At 42.9% G+C, this 16358-nt stretch overlaps 2 protein-coding genes across 2 annotated transcripts; one reads left to right on the forward strand and one right to left on the reverse strand.

Annotated features, from left to right (window-relative positions):
- Window positions 1-1016: 1016 nt before the first annotated feature.
- On the reverse strand, window positions 1017-5546 carry tmem79b (transmembrane protein 79b). The gene is made up of 5 exons (XM_047040805.1): window positions 5427-5546; window positions 3635-4477; window positions 3075-3269; window positions 2635-2857; window positions 1017-2449 (listed from the first exon to the last, which is right to left on the reverse strand). The coding sequence occupies exons 2-5, from the start codon at window positions 4275-4277 to the stop codon at window positions 2248-2250; spliced, it is 1263 nt and encodes a 420-aa protein (XP_046896761.1). The 5' UTR covers window positions 4278-4477; window positions 5427-5546; the 3' UTR covers window positions 1017-2247.
- Window positions 5547-6266: 720 nt separating this feature from the next.
- LOC124481050 (death-associated protein kinase 2-like) lies at window positions 6267-16105 on the forward strand. Its single transcript, XM_047040817.1, has 12 exons — window positions 6267-6607; window positions 8937-9081; window positions 9592-9813; window positions 11345-11483; window positions 11657-11786; window positions 12447-12495; window positions 12688-12714; window positions 12815-12967; window positions 13180-13225; window positions 13370-13459; window positions 13731-13817; window positions 14055-16105. Exons 2-12 carry the CDS (start codon window positions 9020-9022, stop codon window positions 14133-14135), a joined length of 1086 nt encoding a protein of 361 aa, XP_046896773.1. The 5' UTR covers window positions 6267-6607; window positions 8937-9019; the 3' UTR covers window positions 14136-16105.
- The last annotated feature ends 253 nt before the right edge of the window (window positions 16106-16358 follow it).

Genomic DNA, 16358 nt, shown 5'->3' on the forward strand with positions numbered 1-16358 from the left:
TGGCAATGCTGGCCTGCCCTAAAACCTCTAATAACCTCTAATAACTAACACAAAATAATGCATAGACAATCAACAATAGGCTACACCAACACAATTTCTACTTCTCGATATTTATTTTTGATCAGGTCAAATTCCGATTAGCCTACTTCTCATTTGAACTTTGATAATAGCTTAGGTGAAGACAATGAGGTAATGTCGACATTATAGGCTGCGATATGAAAAAACTACCGAGACAATTCCCTCGACATTTCACGCACCAGCCGAGTGTGCAATTATTTCTTTATCCAGCGTATGGATAAAGAACTTACCAAGAACTTTATGTTTGGTCAACCTCAAAATGTGTTAAAAAGTATATATATAAATAAATATTTAACTACGCGAATTCACCCTATATAAAATTGCTATTAGCCAGTCTTACCATAACACCTGTTTTTTCTCAATTTTCGGAAAGGACAATTCTCTTTGATCCGTAGTAAGCACGCGCCGTGCTTCCTTCTTGCAGGGATGGTTGTCATTTTACTATTTGTTTTCTTCAGTAATAACCTCAGTTTGGTTAGAGGGTATATGTTGAATTCCTGGTTGAGTCATTCGAATACGTAGTTGTTATCGTGAGTAGTCTATGTTGAATTCCTGGTTGAGTCATTCGAATACGTAGTTGTTATCGTGAGTAGTCTACCTCCGAACCCTACACTTCTCCGTGGGGTTTCGCTCTTGCGCACTGGGCACCGAAGCGCAACTCAGGTGGATGTTTTTTCTTCCCTCCGACCGATGAAATCTCCCTGCGACAGACATTACCAGTCACTCAAGTTTGCGTGACGTCACTTTACCAGTTCACCTAAAGTAGTAGGGTGTTCTGTCAATTTTTTACTAAGCCAATATTGCAATGAAACAATTAAGTGTCATGTTCATAGCATACATTAAATTATGAGGTTTATAGAAAAAAATCCTGGCTATTAATCCATCCATGCTACGAGGGGATAACCTATAAAAAGTTGTACGCAGAAAAAGCCGAAAACTACAAGACGGAAGAAGGAATAATTTTATTGGGCTTTATCAAAAATCCAAAAGACAGGGCGAACAGGACACTGACAGCAAGGAACTAAACAACTATACAAACTTTCAGACTGTTGTAGATAATTTATGGTCACTGAAGCGTTTGGGATTACAAAAATATAAAATGTATAGCGAAGATCAAGAAATAACACAGATATTTCATATACACTAAAATCTGCTTAATACATTTGCATTCATAAATGTGGAATTTCATGGTGAAGCAATAGTTCCCACAGATATTAATATAAACATAGCTATAACCTTAAAACACTAGACAGCTATAACTTTAAAACACTAGACTAGTAGTTATTGTTGAGAGATGTTTACTTTTGAAGTAAGAGAAAAATAAGCAATATTATTTATTTTAATGTATTTTAGTTACTAAAAGAAAAAGCATTATTCTCATTCTTTAATGTCTCAAAAGACTGAGTACTTGCATTGTGCAATGTCTTATGTCAAGTCTTTTGTTACTGTAGATAAAAAGGCTTAATTAATGTCACAACTTGACCACTTTTGCATACAATACAGGGGTTGACTTGTAAACTATTCATGATTGACAGATTATTCCAACCAATTATCTGTAATATTGCAACACAAGTTTCAGTTCCATTATAACATCTGATACTGTATTATACAGACCAACTTACTAACATGATCCAAGACACCTACGCTATCTGTAGAATCTTTCAGGAACCTTAGTTTCAGAAACAGTTTTTTGGATCCTGTCAAAACTTCCCCAAGTGGCACAATTTTGAGTGAAACCACAAACTGTTGTCTTGCATTGACATTACAACATTAACCCAAGCTACTTGGTTCCACATGAGCCAACATCTCTTTTGTGAAAATTTGCCTAATCCAACTGATGCCAACAGGTTAACTATTAACGTATTGATCTCTTGGAAAGCCCTCTATAGGTCACAATCTATTTGTCACAGTGGAAGTCTATGATCAAAATGAAACCTCCAAACCCAGGTTTGTATCATCCTATCCTTTTTCCATGCCAGATTTTACAGCCATGTTTCTTCTCCTCAATCTATTTCATTCACACCCTACTTCCTCTCCTGGTCATGGGAAGACACTCTCCCTGTTCCTACCATTCTTTACCTTCCTCACACATCTCTTCTCTCTCCCTCCCTCTCTCCCTCCCTCTCTCCCTCCCTCTCTCCCTCTCTCTCTCCCCCCCCCCCCATCCTCCTATCCCCAGAATCTCTGGCGAGGGGATGAAGGTGACTCGTCGGGTACATGGGCCTCCTGGGCAAAGATGGTGCCTTTTGCATCCATGGCAAAGATGAAGTACAAGTTGGCAACCAGCATGGCCACGGTGGGCAAAAAGGACAGTCCGAAACCAAAGCCCCGTATGCTGCTGCCAAGGGCAGCTGCCGCCCAGTACACCAGCCTGCAGGGGCACAGAGATGTGGTTACATGTCTGCAGCTTACTCAATACGATTCACCTGCTGTGGATCCAGGGAAGCGCCATTCAGTCAGACATGCATATCAAAGCCACGCGAGAGAGTTCAGTGGACAACTATCGAACAATGACTTGTTATTGGTCCCTTTAAAATTGATTTGACGTTTCTTTACCTTCCGAAAGCGAAAATGATGGTAAGCAGGGGCACCAGTTTGAGCAGATCCTGGCTAAGGTAGGGCGCCATGACAGCCAGCTGCAGGAAGTAGAGCAGGAAGAGGGAGATGGAGTCGTCCACGAAGCGGCGGTGCACGCCCACCTCCCTGGCCTCCAACTCGCCGTCACACAGAGGCTTTACCGCGCCCAGGCGCAGCCGACTCACGCCCAGCACCAGCCAACCTGGGGGGAGAAACAGTAGGGTTGGTATATGCTGGGCAGTCTCTAAAACTAGTTTTTTCACCACTGTTCTTGAACAGACCTTCTGTTGTACTTTTTGTTTACAGTTGGAATTTCATGGGGAAAAAACGAAATATAAGAAACTCATTTGCAGGTACTGAAAGAGGAAGAATTCCCCAGAGATATGGAAAAAAAGGAGCCACTAGTACTTCCTATATACCCAGTACGATGGGAACCACAGCGAAAACGGAACAGCGCAGGGTGTACACAAGTCTGAGGGGGGAGCCGTTGAGCAGCGGGGCGTCGAAGGGGAGGAAGACGTACCCCCCCCACACCAGCAGGGGGAAGATCAGGGCAGCCGTGGACACAGACACACCCATCTTCAGAGAGTCTCTGTTGCAACAACCACTCCCCCCTTGAGAGAGAGAGGAGGAAAGAGAGAGGTTGGCGCAATCCAAAGGCCTTTTTTATTAACTGTGAAACTAATACAACAGGTCTAACAGGTTAAGGGTATACATTGCACAAAACAATGTTAGAAGGATGGAAAGACACATTTGTCTTTAGCGTGGGTTACAGTACAACACAGAAATGAAGGAAAGTTACTGAGTGAGTGTACGAGGTGTGCCTTCTAAAAAAACGACAACAAAACCACTGATAAAGTGCTAGAACAATGCACTTCTGCTCCTTGATTATCTGCTGTACTGCATTATTTGTCAATTTGAATCAACACATCTGATTTATGAATAAATGAAGTATGAAAGGTGTTTTTGCGGTGCCTACATTTCGGGGAGGCTCCCTCTATGGCCCAGTCCTGGTAGTATACATCCGGTGGGGTTCCATGGGGACCGAGGAACGGCGTTTTGGGCGTCTCACCATTCCAGAACGTCTCACTTTCTCTGGGAGAGACCGGGTCGCTGGAGGAGTGCAAGATGGTGATGGCCGGATTGAAGACCTGCGCAGCCTTTGCGGGCAAAGAGTTTATTCCTCCTTCCCCCTCCTCGTCTTCCACGTCAATCTCTAGCTGTCCCTTCTCCCCCCTCTGTCTCGGCGTCTCCGTCTCAAGCCAGGCCTCCGGCGCTCGGGCCCTGTCTGGGCCCCCTCCCAGCTCGCTCTCCGTCCTGCTCTCGCCGCCGTGGAGGGAGAGACACTCCGACCGCACGCTCCTGCACTCTCCCTTGCCGCCCGCGTTCTCTTTCTCGGTCACCTCGCTTCCGTCGTCCCTCCCCTTTTCAGAGTCTCGGTCCTCCCGCCACTGGAGTGTGGCTGGCTCAAATTTGGCAGAGCTGACCATCTCCTCCTCCTCGCTCTCCATCTTTTTCTCAGGATCCATCTCTTTCGGCCAGGGTACCTCTGCGCTCCATGCAAGGCCTTTGAATGAGGCCTCGTTAAGTAGTTCCAGGTTTGAAGGTAAGAACTCAGACATTGGTTTAGCACCCAACGTTCACACAGGTTGTTCGTCTAGTGGCTTTGGTAGTCTACGCAGTCTTGGTTGAGTTTCAATATCTATGGTCACATTATATTCCTTTGTTCTTCCTGCCAGTAGAAATCTTTAGTAGTTTTGCCTTGACCAGTGAAAGTTTCAGTTCAGGTTTGCATGACTAATGGATTCCTCTGTGTCATCCCCTGTAGGACCCAATAAAGGAAAGCCAGTTAACAAATCATACCTCCCTTTAGATAATAATCATATCTTGAGAGGGCTAGCAACTTAGTATTGCCTGATTGGAGTACTGATGTCGCTGCCATGCTCTAACAATAAGTAAGTACAATAGGATATATATATATATATATATATATATATATATATATATATAAAATAAAAGAATGAATGAATGAACACGTTCACTTAATCAAGACATTTACTCTTTGCAAGTCGCTCTGAACAAAAGCGTTTGCTATTCAATAAAAATTTAAATATACCAGCACGCTGCCCCCCCCCCCCCCCCCCCCCCCCCTCCTCCGAAGAGAAAAGTCAAGCGTAAGATGAAATTGAAACTAACTTACACCCTTCAACTTTCTATGTTGTTTAATTGAAACTTAAGCATGCTCTACATGCTCTTACGATTCTTCACTTTTGCACTTATTTTGTTTTTTTCACAATGAATGCTTATGTTTTGGCTACCCGCAATGTTTGGGGCTATCTCGTTGTTTTGATCAGTGACCTATGCACTTTTGTAAAGCTTTCTCTTGGAAGTCGCTTTGGATAAAAGCGTCTGCTAATGAATATATGTAAATGTAAGAACGACAGCTTAACTCCGCCTTGAACATTCCTTGCAACCTATGTGCGCATGTCGGAGATATAAAAGGCCGCATTTACGCACGACTTAAAATTCTAACATGATTTAAAACTGAGTCTACAGGAGGCCCATTTCAAATGTATAAACAATGTCTATCAAACGATATTGTCGCTCGTAAATACATACTATCCCTTTTAATACTCTCTAAAGGTACTCAAAACCAACACGGAAGATGACAGCGTTAGGTAAAACATTTTGCTTACGAACGGTAACTAGGCCTACTCTCTAAATTTACGAACAAACCCATTTCCCATTAGACTAAAATAATATATACTCACTTTCAGTCCGTATTTAATTAGTGTTCTCACAGTTCGCAGGCCTATGTACTGCCGAAAGTTTTTCCACTTCAATTGTTGTTTAACTTTTTTTTCCCTTGGGGGTGGAATATCAGGTGTGGCCATGCAGGTAAATCATTAAAGGGGAGTGGTTGTTCTTAAAGGGCACGAGCTGAGTGTTAGCCTACACTTGATCATAGATTTTGAACTGAAAACTGAGTCTGAGGCTGACATCTCATGGCTGTATGAAATTCTCAAAATACATGCACGATAATATGACCATTGTTATTTTGGGCTCTAGAAAGGAAATGCTCTGTAGACGTTTGGGATGCTGAACTATACATCGAGATCATTGGCCAGGTGTGGAGTTGTCAGTGCAGAACTTCAGCCATACACAGATGGAATTGAAACTCAACTTAAACCCGTAAACTGTACTCAACTGCTGTTTATTCATTGTACCGCTAGAGATCGCAAGAGGATTTGAAATATTACTGAAAGGCACAATGATGGATGTCAGATTCAGACAGTAACGTTGCATTTGCACAGGAACAGTAGTGCTCGTGTTTGTTTACAGTTTTGAAATGAGATGCAATTGAAAGAAATGACAATTGGCTCCAGGCTATCTTGATCCATTTATAACGATAACAGTGCAAATAGGCCAACACACATAATTGCATAAAAGGCCCCCCCAAACAGACTTTTGTAGCCTAATATGATGTACCAGTTTGGGCCTGTTCTCCTAATATTATTATAACATTATTCGGACTGTAAAGGCAGAAGCCCACCTTATTGCGCGCTCCTGTGTATGTGTGTGTGTGTGTGTGTGCGCGCGCGCGCGCGTTGGTGCATCCACAGGCTAAACGCGAAATGAAATTCGAGGGAGTTGTTGAACCAGTCTTTCAACTCCAGTACTCCACCACACTAATCGGGAAAGTCGACGCGCCGTGTGACAGCAATATAACTTTATCGTCTTTATCGCATTCTGAAATCTGAGTTGGCATGAGGAAATATTAACGATTACACTAAGGCAACAGACTTGTATTTATGGATGGAAAAAAGCATCTGCCGGGTTTCACACAAACAGTGCAGCCTGCTACATGGGCATAGTTTAGCCAACAGTGGTCTACATTGCGAAACGACTCAAGGCCAGAGAAAAGCGCTTTTGACATTCTTTCTATATATGGGTGAGTAACCAGATTTTTATGCGTGAACCTGCTATCCAAATGTATGATGCATTAATCGTAGCAATCATGTTCAAGATGTAGCCTAACTGGGGATCAAGATAAATAGTTCAGTTATTGTCCATTGTATGTGGAGCTTACAATTCAATTTCTCCGTTGATTTAATTTCGGGTTGCAATTAAAAAGCTAATTCACACAAAAATGTATTGTACGTAACTTGACACATTGTCAATATTTCACAACTCTTTAGATATTTTACAAACAGCATATGATTTGATATGACAATATTCCCATTCAACATTCACATTTTTACTTGAAATCCATTGATGTCGTCATGAACGGTTACTACAGCTGACTGTTCAGAAGTATGAGTCATGAATTCTTTGCCAGAAAATATTTTTTTTTTAATAGCCTCTTTCCTGATTACCTGTTTGCTCTAATAAGCACATTCTCTTCCCACATGAATTACTGCATTTGCTTCTCTGAATTCATGAACCTAATTACTCTCCCTTTCTTATTGAAGCCTATCACACTGACTTGATGATCATATGCATGATCATATTCATAAATTAATCATCATTCAACTCTCTCTTTCACTCTCACTCTCTGTGTCATCAGTTCCACAGTTCCACATGACACAAAGACCCACTGTCTCTCGGGATATGTTTCCATGCTCAAGCTTTCTATTCATTAGGGGCTTATAGGAAATGGACATCCAAATATCATGTAATGTATTGATGCATTGACATGCATATAGTATAGTAACTATGCATAGTATAGTAACTCAATACTCATGAATGCATGTGAGAAGACCCACACTTGGCATTTGGCCAACTCTTCCCCCATGGATGAGTAGTTAAAACAAACATAACTTTGTTACACACATGCATGCACCCAGGCAGACTTGCATCCATGCATGTAGACAAGCAGACATAAATATACACAAGCACACACAGACTATGCACAGGTGAGCACACACACACTGACACACACAAGCAAACACACCCAGAAACACACACGCACACAACATAGAGACAACACAATAAGTAGGCCTATGCGGTATGTGCTGATGGGATCGCATGACTAAGAACATTGACTTAGCAGCTCACGATTGATTTGTTCCAGATGAATGGCTGTAAAGTCACACATGTGCAAACTGTTTGTACACTGTGTAGTGGTGTTTCATAGTGTTCCCAGATCCACAAGGCTGCTTGTGATGAACGCCAAACAAACAGAGAACCCTGCTCCACAATTGTGCAAGAGCATGTGTGTACTCGACTCACTCGCATGCTTAATCAAATTCAGAAGGTTTGAATCTGTGTTGTGGCAAAGCAGAGAGCCAGAGTATGTGTTTGTCTGACAGTGGGTTTGGGGGTCGCTCATTGACAACTGACTAATGCTGCCTGTGCAAATATTTACAGTTCCAGAGCATGCCATATCTCATCAGGATAAGCACGCTACGCTGTGTGTGTGTGTGTGTGTGGGGGGGGGGGGGGGGGCCTTCATGATGTAACTGCTGTTGGAACAATATCTAATGGTCATGAACTGTAAAATGAAAAATTATAATAATTTGGGTTGAGTTAGAACTTTTTCTAATGTGAATAGTTTTGGAATGATGTTGAGTAGAGATTTCCAGTTTGGGTCTTCACAGACTATGTTTATTGAGCAACATCACAACCACACCCAAACCCCCACACACTCACTCTAGCTCTGTTACCTAAACCGGAATGTGCTATGGAAATGACCATTGCTGTTGTGTATTCAATCATCCCTGCCTGCCTTTGTTTAACTAATCTGTGTTAGTACAGGACACAGACACACACATTCACTCGCATCAAAGGCATACCAAGAAGGAAATGGGGGTGGGGGTTTACTTGAGAGATACAAATCTGGGTTCTGTTGTTCACACTGCAGTGGGCGACCATGTTTGTGGTAGTAACAGCACTTTAAAAGTCTCTGTCGGGGTTGTAAGTGCACACTGTTTCCATGTTTGTGTCTGTGATTGAGTGAGAGAGAATTTGTGCCAGAGAGAGACAAGGTTTGAGGGTGCACCACCCTCATGTTTCACTTTTCAATCGAATCAGACGTTTTTGAAGTATGTGACATGATAGGGGTGCGAGACTGCGTACATCACTGGCATGCGAATATGCTTAGCAACTGTGCTTTTTGAGTAATGATCACTATGGTGATTCTTCCTCTCGCTCACCTTTTAAAGGCTGCAGATGCTGTGCTGTCTTGCCTTTTTCCAAATGAAATACATCTGTTTATCACAGATGTTTAACACTGTCTCGTCATCCCTGGTTTTTCGAATCCCTTGTTTCACCTCGTACAGAATGCAGTAGCTGTGGACGGAGACGAGAGACAGAGACATAGAGAGGGAGGGAGGCACGAAGGAGGCGAAGAAAGAAAAACGGCATGGCTCAGTTTAAACTACAGAATGTAGAGGATTTCTATGAGATCGGAGAAGTGCTTGGAAGGTGAGTCAAGAAGTATAAAGGCTGATTGATTTGGTACAGAGTATACAAGTATGGATATCACTGATGTAGTATTGTTTAGGGAACATGCATGCACAGGCACTAATCAATTAGGCTCCTTCCTTTCTAACACCGGGTTGAAACATGTTGGTCAAATTCCAGCAGTGGAACTCTCTCCCAGGAAGTGCAATCAAAGGTTAAAGGCCAATTTAGCCACACTTCCCTTCTGAAGCTCATTCTTAACTGTAATAAGTGCGGAAGTTTCACAATAAAGCAGACAAACGACACTTACTTCGCGTGTCGCAGGCTAGTAGACCTAATGTCACAGAAAACCTGAAAAACATGGTACAAATTTGACCGTAATCTTCAATTTTCAGGGTGGACTGTGACTTGAAAGTGAAGATATCTCATTATAAACAGGGACAGCTAACGATAACAACTTCTACTCTTCTTTCATCTATTCTTCTTCGACCTTCCCTTCTACCCTCTGTGCCGCCCCCTCTCTCTGGGCAGTGGACACTTTGGGCAGGTGCGCGCGGTGCGGGAGCGCTCCTCGGGCGTCCGCTGGGCGGGCAAGTTCCTGAAGCTGCGGCGAAGCGCCAGCAGCCGCCTGGGCCTGGAGAGGCGGAGCGTGGAGCGTGAGGTGGAGATCCTGCAGGCGCTGCAGCACGTCAACGTCATGGCCCTGAAGGACGTGTTCGAGAGCCGTGTCGAGGTGGTGCTCGTCGTGGAGCTGTGAGTGGAGTGGAGGGGAGGGGAGGGGAGGGGAGAGGAGGGGAGAGAAGGGGGAGGGGAGGGGAGAGGAGGAGGGGGAGGGAGGGGAGGAGGAAGAGAGAGGAGAGGGGGGGGATAGAGGAGAGGGAGGACGGGCGGGAAGGAAGGAAGGAGAAAGAAAGAGAGGGAGGGGGAGAGAGGAGAGGAGGAAGAGAGAGGAGGAAGAGAGAGGAGAAGAGGAAGAGAGAGGAGAGGGGGGGAGAGAGGAGAGGGGGGGGAGAGAGGAGAGGAGGGGGAGAGAGGAGGATGAGCAAGGTGAAGAAAAAATGCTATGTTCTGACTGTCTACAAGATTTTCTGTTATCATATAGTATTTTACAAGAACATGCACACAGGACTGCAACTCAACAGCACCAGCAGACAACATGTGGTGAAATCAATAAAGTTGTTGTATTTGCTTTGATCAGATACTAAGGCAAAGTTAGCTGCGGCGGAGATGGAAAATAGTTGTGCTTTCGACCACTCCCACTGTCCTGTTTAAAGGGAACACAATGAGAAGCAGTTGATCCTGCCAGCATGTTTAATCCTCCATCTATCGTTACCATCAGTAATCTAATATTCACACATCATTCTATACTGGGGCTCCCAGTCTATTAATACAGAAGGGGCATGGGACTAATGGCATATGAATGCACACACTCATGTAGAGCAACCCACACACAGACACACACACACACACACAGACGAACACACACATACACACACACCTGCTTTGATATGAGTCAGTGTGTTTGTGTTGACTCCTTGTTGCCTTGTGAGGAAGTGTGAGTGTCGAGGGTGTGTGTGAATGAGAGATCAGAGCGAAAAAGATTTTCACGGGAAAGAATGCAAACGGTTGTAAATCGTTCCCAGATGTGGAGGTAATGGCTTTCTAATGAAAAGAGGGCCGGTAGGAGAGCCCTATCGTAGACCATGGATTAGTAAATACTATTAAGGGGTGGGCCAGGCAACAGAGTTAACAGTCTAACCTATACAACATCTATGTAGATGTTTAACTTGTAGATATCATTCTACCTATCTTCCTCTGAATAAAAAACCCTTAACCTGCCCGCCTGGAGTGATCTCTGGCCCAGGTTCTATGTTTGGATCCTTTATGGATCAGTGCCTGGACAGATACAGGGGCGTTGTTAATATCCAGGGGTTTGCAGCACTGGCTGTAGAGTGTGGTGTTGGTTAGCTGGTATCCAGCTTTCCCAAAGGGCTCACCAAGAAATGGGTCTTGGTAAAATAGACACTGTGTGTACCATGTACTCTTGTTTGTGACAACATGATCCCTCTTTTTTGTTCTTCCTCTGCATCCACACCCTCCACCTCTTGTCTTATTGGCCTTATCTGCCTGTTTTTACTTCGCGACTGCTGTCTGTCTCTTCCTTCTCTTTCAACCCCACCTCTCTTTCGCCCCCACTCTTTCACTCCTCTCTTTCTACCCTCCCTTGCTCTCTCTTTCTCTCTGTTCTCCCTCTTGTTTCCTCCTTCTCTTTCTCTTCCTCCAGTATCTGTGGTGGAGAGCTGTTTGATTTCATAGCTGAGAAGGAGAACCTGTCAGAGGAGGAGGCCATTGAGTTCCTTAAGCAAATCCTCAAGGGAGTTGGCTTCATGCACAGCAAACACATCGCCCACTTTGACCTTAAGGTGAGAGTGACACGCTCACAAACACACACACACACTAATGCACACAAATAGCTAAGATAAAGAGGGGAAGAGGAAGTGGAAAAGATAAAGAGTATCCCCGTCTGCGTTGGTGTTTGAAAAAAAAAGCAGTGTTTGAGGTATTTTCTGCAGCTGGTTTGGTCGTCTGTATACAGCCAGAGAACATTATGCTGGCGGACAAGACGGTCCCCCACCCCCACATCAAGATTATTGACTTTGGACTGGCCCAACGCCTCACACAGGGAGAAGAATACAAGAGCCTCTGTGGAACTCCACAGTACATTGGTAAGTGGAATGAACTGTCGCCAAATACTCACAGTTTCTTTTAGTGTGTGTAAGAGTGATTGTGTGTGTGTGTGTGATAGTGTGTGTGTGTTTGTCTGTCCCTGTGTCATAGTTTTAATTTAGGAAGGGCCTTTCGCAACTTGCTGACAACACGTAGTCATGGAGACATGCAGAGAGGTAATGGTGTTGGTTATGGACAGGATATGACATCAGAGCCTGTTGTCATATCTTGCATAGCTTGCTGGGGGGGTAGTGACAGATGTGTGTGGCTAGGTGAGAAGTTTCCACATGCTTGGCAGCAGGCAGGAAATGCTGAGAGAAGCCAAGCTCGTCACAAGACTAACATTGTCCCAATTGATCGATGCATCTGCCTGCCTGCTTGTGCTTGACTGCCTGTCGGTTGAGTTATCTGTGTCTTTCTATGCCGGGCAAAACAAATAAGGATTCGACAGCGAAAGCCAAGACACTGAGGAAGTGGCACTGTTCTGTACCTGCACTGTGATGAGCTGAGGTGTAAACCGAGACTATAAATATATGTCTCTCTCACTCTTTCACTTCCTCTCGTTCCTTTCACAGACATTTTAAACACTTAAGTGTGAGGATGTATTTATTGACCACCATCTCGCTCTCTCTTACTTCCTCTTTCTTTCACTCTCGCAGCCCCGGAGGTGATCAACTATGAAGCCCTTAGTGAGGCAGCTGATATGTGGTAACCATTTTACATCTAACACTACCGTACGCGCATTCATCTCATTATATATACACATATATATATATATATATATATATACATTATTCTCAATCCGATGTGACTTTGTCAGAGCAGCATTTGATTACAACTCAAAATTTGCTTTATGAATGCAGTGCACTCAACTTTTTGTTCTACTTTCGTTTGCCACAGGAGCATTGGTGTTATAACTTACATATTGTGAGTATGACATGAAAATGGTACCTATACATTTCTATTTGTCCATGTTTTGCTCGCCACATTGTAGCACAAAGCTGGAAATGACTGTCCTGTGTTGCAGGTTGAGTGGCATGTCCCCATTCCAAGGAGACACAGACGAGGAGACGCTACGCAACATCGTGGGGATGATCTACGAGTTTGAGGATCAGTTTTTCAGCCAAACCAGTGTCATGGCCAAAGACTTTATCGAGAAGCTGCTCATTAAGGACCCAATGTAATCAACCATTCACTCCCATTTTGATGTTGTCAGTGGGGTTACAATGCGTTGTTGCTTTGTGAAGAATAGTCCTCCATGCTACAATATGTTCAGCGTGGTAACATGTCACTGCAGAGGGAAAGAGTAATAAGTCAATACTATACTATTTCACATCGTTCTTTTAGAATATGTTTTGATGTTGGCTTAAAGTAAAGTTGTCTTTCCAACAGAGAGAGAATGACGGCAAATGAATGTTTACTACACCCCTGGATAAAGGTGAGAGAAAAGACACAATACACCATGAGTATTTCAATGAACAGCTGTAGTATATGAAAAATGTAGTATTGTGGCATCACATGGAAGTTGCTTCACAGCCACAGCAGAATAACCACACGACGATCCTGAACTATGTGCTTTCAGCCACTGACGCGCAAACAAGCAGCCAACCGAAGCCGCTCGTCCATCAACATGAAGAATTTCAAGAAGTTCAACGCCAAGAGGAAGTGGAAGGTGAGTCACTGAAGCTGCGCCTCTTTTTGTTACCTGTGAAAATGTTTCCCTGTTGCCTCAGGGTTCCTCTGAGAGACAGAGGGCTGCAGTAGATCAAGTATTTTCTCTCCCTACGGAGTCCCATGGTGTCGATGCGGTGGTGACTGAAGGAGATATTATGGAGCTGCAGCTCCACCACCAGGCTTTTGTTGGGACTTCAAAAACTTTTCAAAAAAATTTGTCAACAGCTTTCTCTCTTTGTCCCTCTCTCTCCCTCTCCCTTTCTCTGTAGATGTCTTACAACATGGTGTGGGCTTGCAACAGACTATGTCGCCTGAAGCTGCTTTGTAAGACGAGAGCCCAGGAGGACGATGACATGGTGAGAGGTGGGGTTAACACGCAGGAAAATATAGAGGGATGTCTAGTCTCCAATCACAGTCGCTGTACTAGAATATACTTGTATGAATCCTCAGGTCAACCATTTTGAGTTGCCAGTATCGTGATGACTTTTTAAATTCAAGTGCATGGTGGTGTTTGCCTTTTGCTTAAGTGTGGGTGATTATGTGAGTGTGTGTGTTTGTGATGGGAGGTCTTATCCTTTCCCCCCCCCCACCAGAGAAAGTGTGAGAGTGATCAGGAAGACACGGAGACCAAGCCTGCCTCAATGATTCGCCGAAGACTTAGCAGCAGTTCCTAAAGCCACCCATCAGAGGGTGCCAAAGCACAAACATGTGCAATGAGGGTCCAGGGGCTGACTTTTAATACCTCACTTCCTGAAGGGACAGGAGCAAATACTTGTTGTGAGTGATGCACAAAAATCAGCACAGTCATTGAAAATTGCAGGACCTGATTGATTCCTGGAAAAGGTCAATGTGCTGACAGAGTTAGTGTTTGTCTTCAATATACGGAATTGAGATCACATATGAAGGTTGCTGGCTATAGAATATGTTCTATATGTTAGAAAAATGCATAGTATTTTGAATAACTTTTGTGTGGGTGTTTACTTCATTATGAATCAAATTACAATGCATAGGATCAAGGATTGAGGCATTTTAGAGAGATAAATAGATAAGAAGCATGCTGTTATCTAGCAATAACTGTAGTTGTAGTAGTAGAAAACTACTAGAAGATAGTACAGGATTGTAGCAATTCAAATGTGTTGTCAGTTAGTGCCTTTCTGAATTGAAACAGATATTTAAGAACAACTAGTAAAAGTATTTAAATATTTCCTAATGTGAAACCTGTCAGCTAAACCGAATGCCTTATATAAGAACCAAATCCAAACCTGAGATTTGTGTGCCAACCCTTTTGCACTGATTGTGCATTGAAGTGGAAATAATGGTGCTGTTATTGTAGCCGAGCCTTCTTTTGGTCCAAAGTAACATTTCGTATACCTTTTCAACCCTTTCAGAAAACATTTGTGTTTACAAATTGAATAACTCAAACTACATCTCTCAATCAATCAGGCTTACCTTTGTTCATACAATTTTACACAAACCATTCTCAATTTCATAATTTTCTTAAGAGAAGCCGACTTGTATTAACCAGTGATGCCTCACAAATGTGTTACAGCCCTAAAACCTCACCTGAAGAACCTTACATAATACAAGTGTGGTGGTTTACACAAAAAGTCATGTTTACTCTGAAGAAGTATTAGATAATACCCAATTGCTCTGAAAGTACCAAGTCAATGAAAGGAATAGTTAAGACTAGTTCAAGGCAAAATCAATGTATTAATTACACATATGTGAGGTGCAGGTGTCTCTTATACTCAAGTTGAATATCACAGAAGACTGAACAATGAATACAGAAAATCATGGGAGTATATGGTATCACAATATGGTAGGATACACAATGATTAACATAGCCTTTGCAGGCACAGAGAAAGAACTATGTGTGCTAGCTTTTGTTTAGGTCTCTAGATAGGGCTCCTGGAAATGGCCTTGTCACTCTTTCGATTTTCCTCATTCAAAGTTGCATGGCATTATACACTTTGGAAATATTGTGACCTCTGACTTACATTAGTGACACAGGCCTTTCCTAGCGGCATCTTACAAAGACCTAACTTATGGCTATGCAGGCATAAGTAAACAGCATAATGACAGTTTATCAATGATACAAGAAACATAATTAATAGATTATTATTAATAGATTTCTCTCGTGGACATAACCAAGGGTTATGTGCTCATGAGCTTAGTATTGCAAGGTATAGATCAACATGTTTATTATGTTCAGAACATTTCAAACAGTGTAAAAGTAATAAAGTAATCATTATCTTTAATTGTTGTTAACTGATCAGTGGTTCAAGGAGAGACCTCATCAACCCATACAAATGATTACTTTATCAACCATAGTCACACATTTTGTTGCTGCAGAGTATGATGGTGGTATTCATAACATGATGTTTACATACATCTTATACATTTCTCATGTAGCTCTCCTAAACTTTGCTTGAAAGTGTCATTTCTTTGTTGGGCAAAGGCCAATTAGCTAATTGTCTCATTTTAAATGTCTGGGGACGGGGGAGGGGGGGGACGGGTGGTAAAGCCATATGTCCTATTGTGTCACCGCTGTGGTTCTGAATGTACAAGACTGACCACTATCAGTTTTCATAGTTGTTTGAATTGTGTGATATATAATTAAAGAAAATGTTGTTAGCACAAAAAATACTGAGGTTGGTAAAAGGTCTGACCTACTTTCATTAGTCATCAGTTTCTATGGCACATGTTTGAGATATGAGGAAATGGGCCTGTGTCTATTGTGGGGGTTTTGCTGAAAATTAATAGAGGACTAACTATTGTACCTGTTTGAGAGACTTTGCATGATAATACTTTGACAGTTCACTGGAAAATTAACTTTTGAAGCAGAGGCGTTGTTAGACATAAAACTGGGGCACAGGCCCCTATTCATATCCCTTTTT

This window comes from Hypomesus transpacificus, chromosome 2, assembly GCF_021917145.1.
Source record: "Hypomesus transpacificus isolate Combined female chromosome 2, fHypTra1, whole genome shotgun sequence".
In the NCBI taxonomy this organism is placed as follows: domain Eukaryota; kingdom Metazoa; phylum Chordata; class Actinopteri; order Osmeriformes; family Osmeridae; genus Hypomesus; species Hypomesus transpacificus.

What these genes read in the sequence shown, in the direction of transcription:
- tmem79b (XM_047040805.1), bottom strand. Translation starts at nt 4,277, where the DNA reads ATGTCTGAGTTCTTACCTTCAAACCTGGAACTACTTAACGAGGCCTCA. An exon ending in TGTGGTTCCCATCGTACTGG is followed by an intron (nt 2,858 to 3,074) that starts GTATATAGGAAG and finishes TTCTCCCCCCAG; the next exon opens with GTTGGCTGGTGCTGGGCGTG. An exon ending in ATCATTTTCGCTTTCGGAAG is followed by an intron (nt 2,450 to 2,634) that starts GTAAAGAAACGT and finishes GTGCCCCTGCAG; the next exon opens with GCTGGTGTACTGGGCGGCAG.
- LOC124481050 (XM_047040817.1), top strand. Translation starts at nt 9,020, where the DNA reads ATGGCTCAGTTTAAACTACAGAATGTAGAGGATTTCTATGAGATCGGA. An exon ending in TACTACACCCCTGGATAAAG is followed by an intron (nt 13,226 to 13,369) that starts GTGAGAGAAAAG and finishes ATGTGCTTTCAG; the next exon opens with CCACTGACGCGCAAACAAGC. An exon ending in CCCAGGAGGACGATGACATG is followed by an intron (nt 13,818 to 14,054) that starts GTGAGAGGTGGG and finishes CCCCCCCACCAG; the next exon opens with AGAAAGTGTGAGAGTGATCA.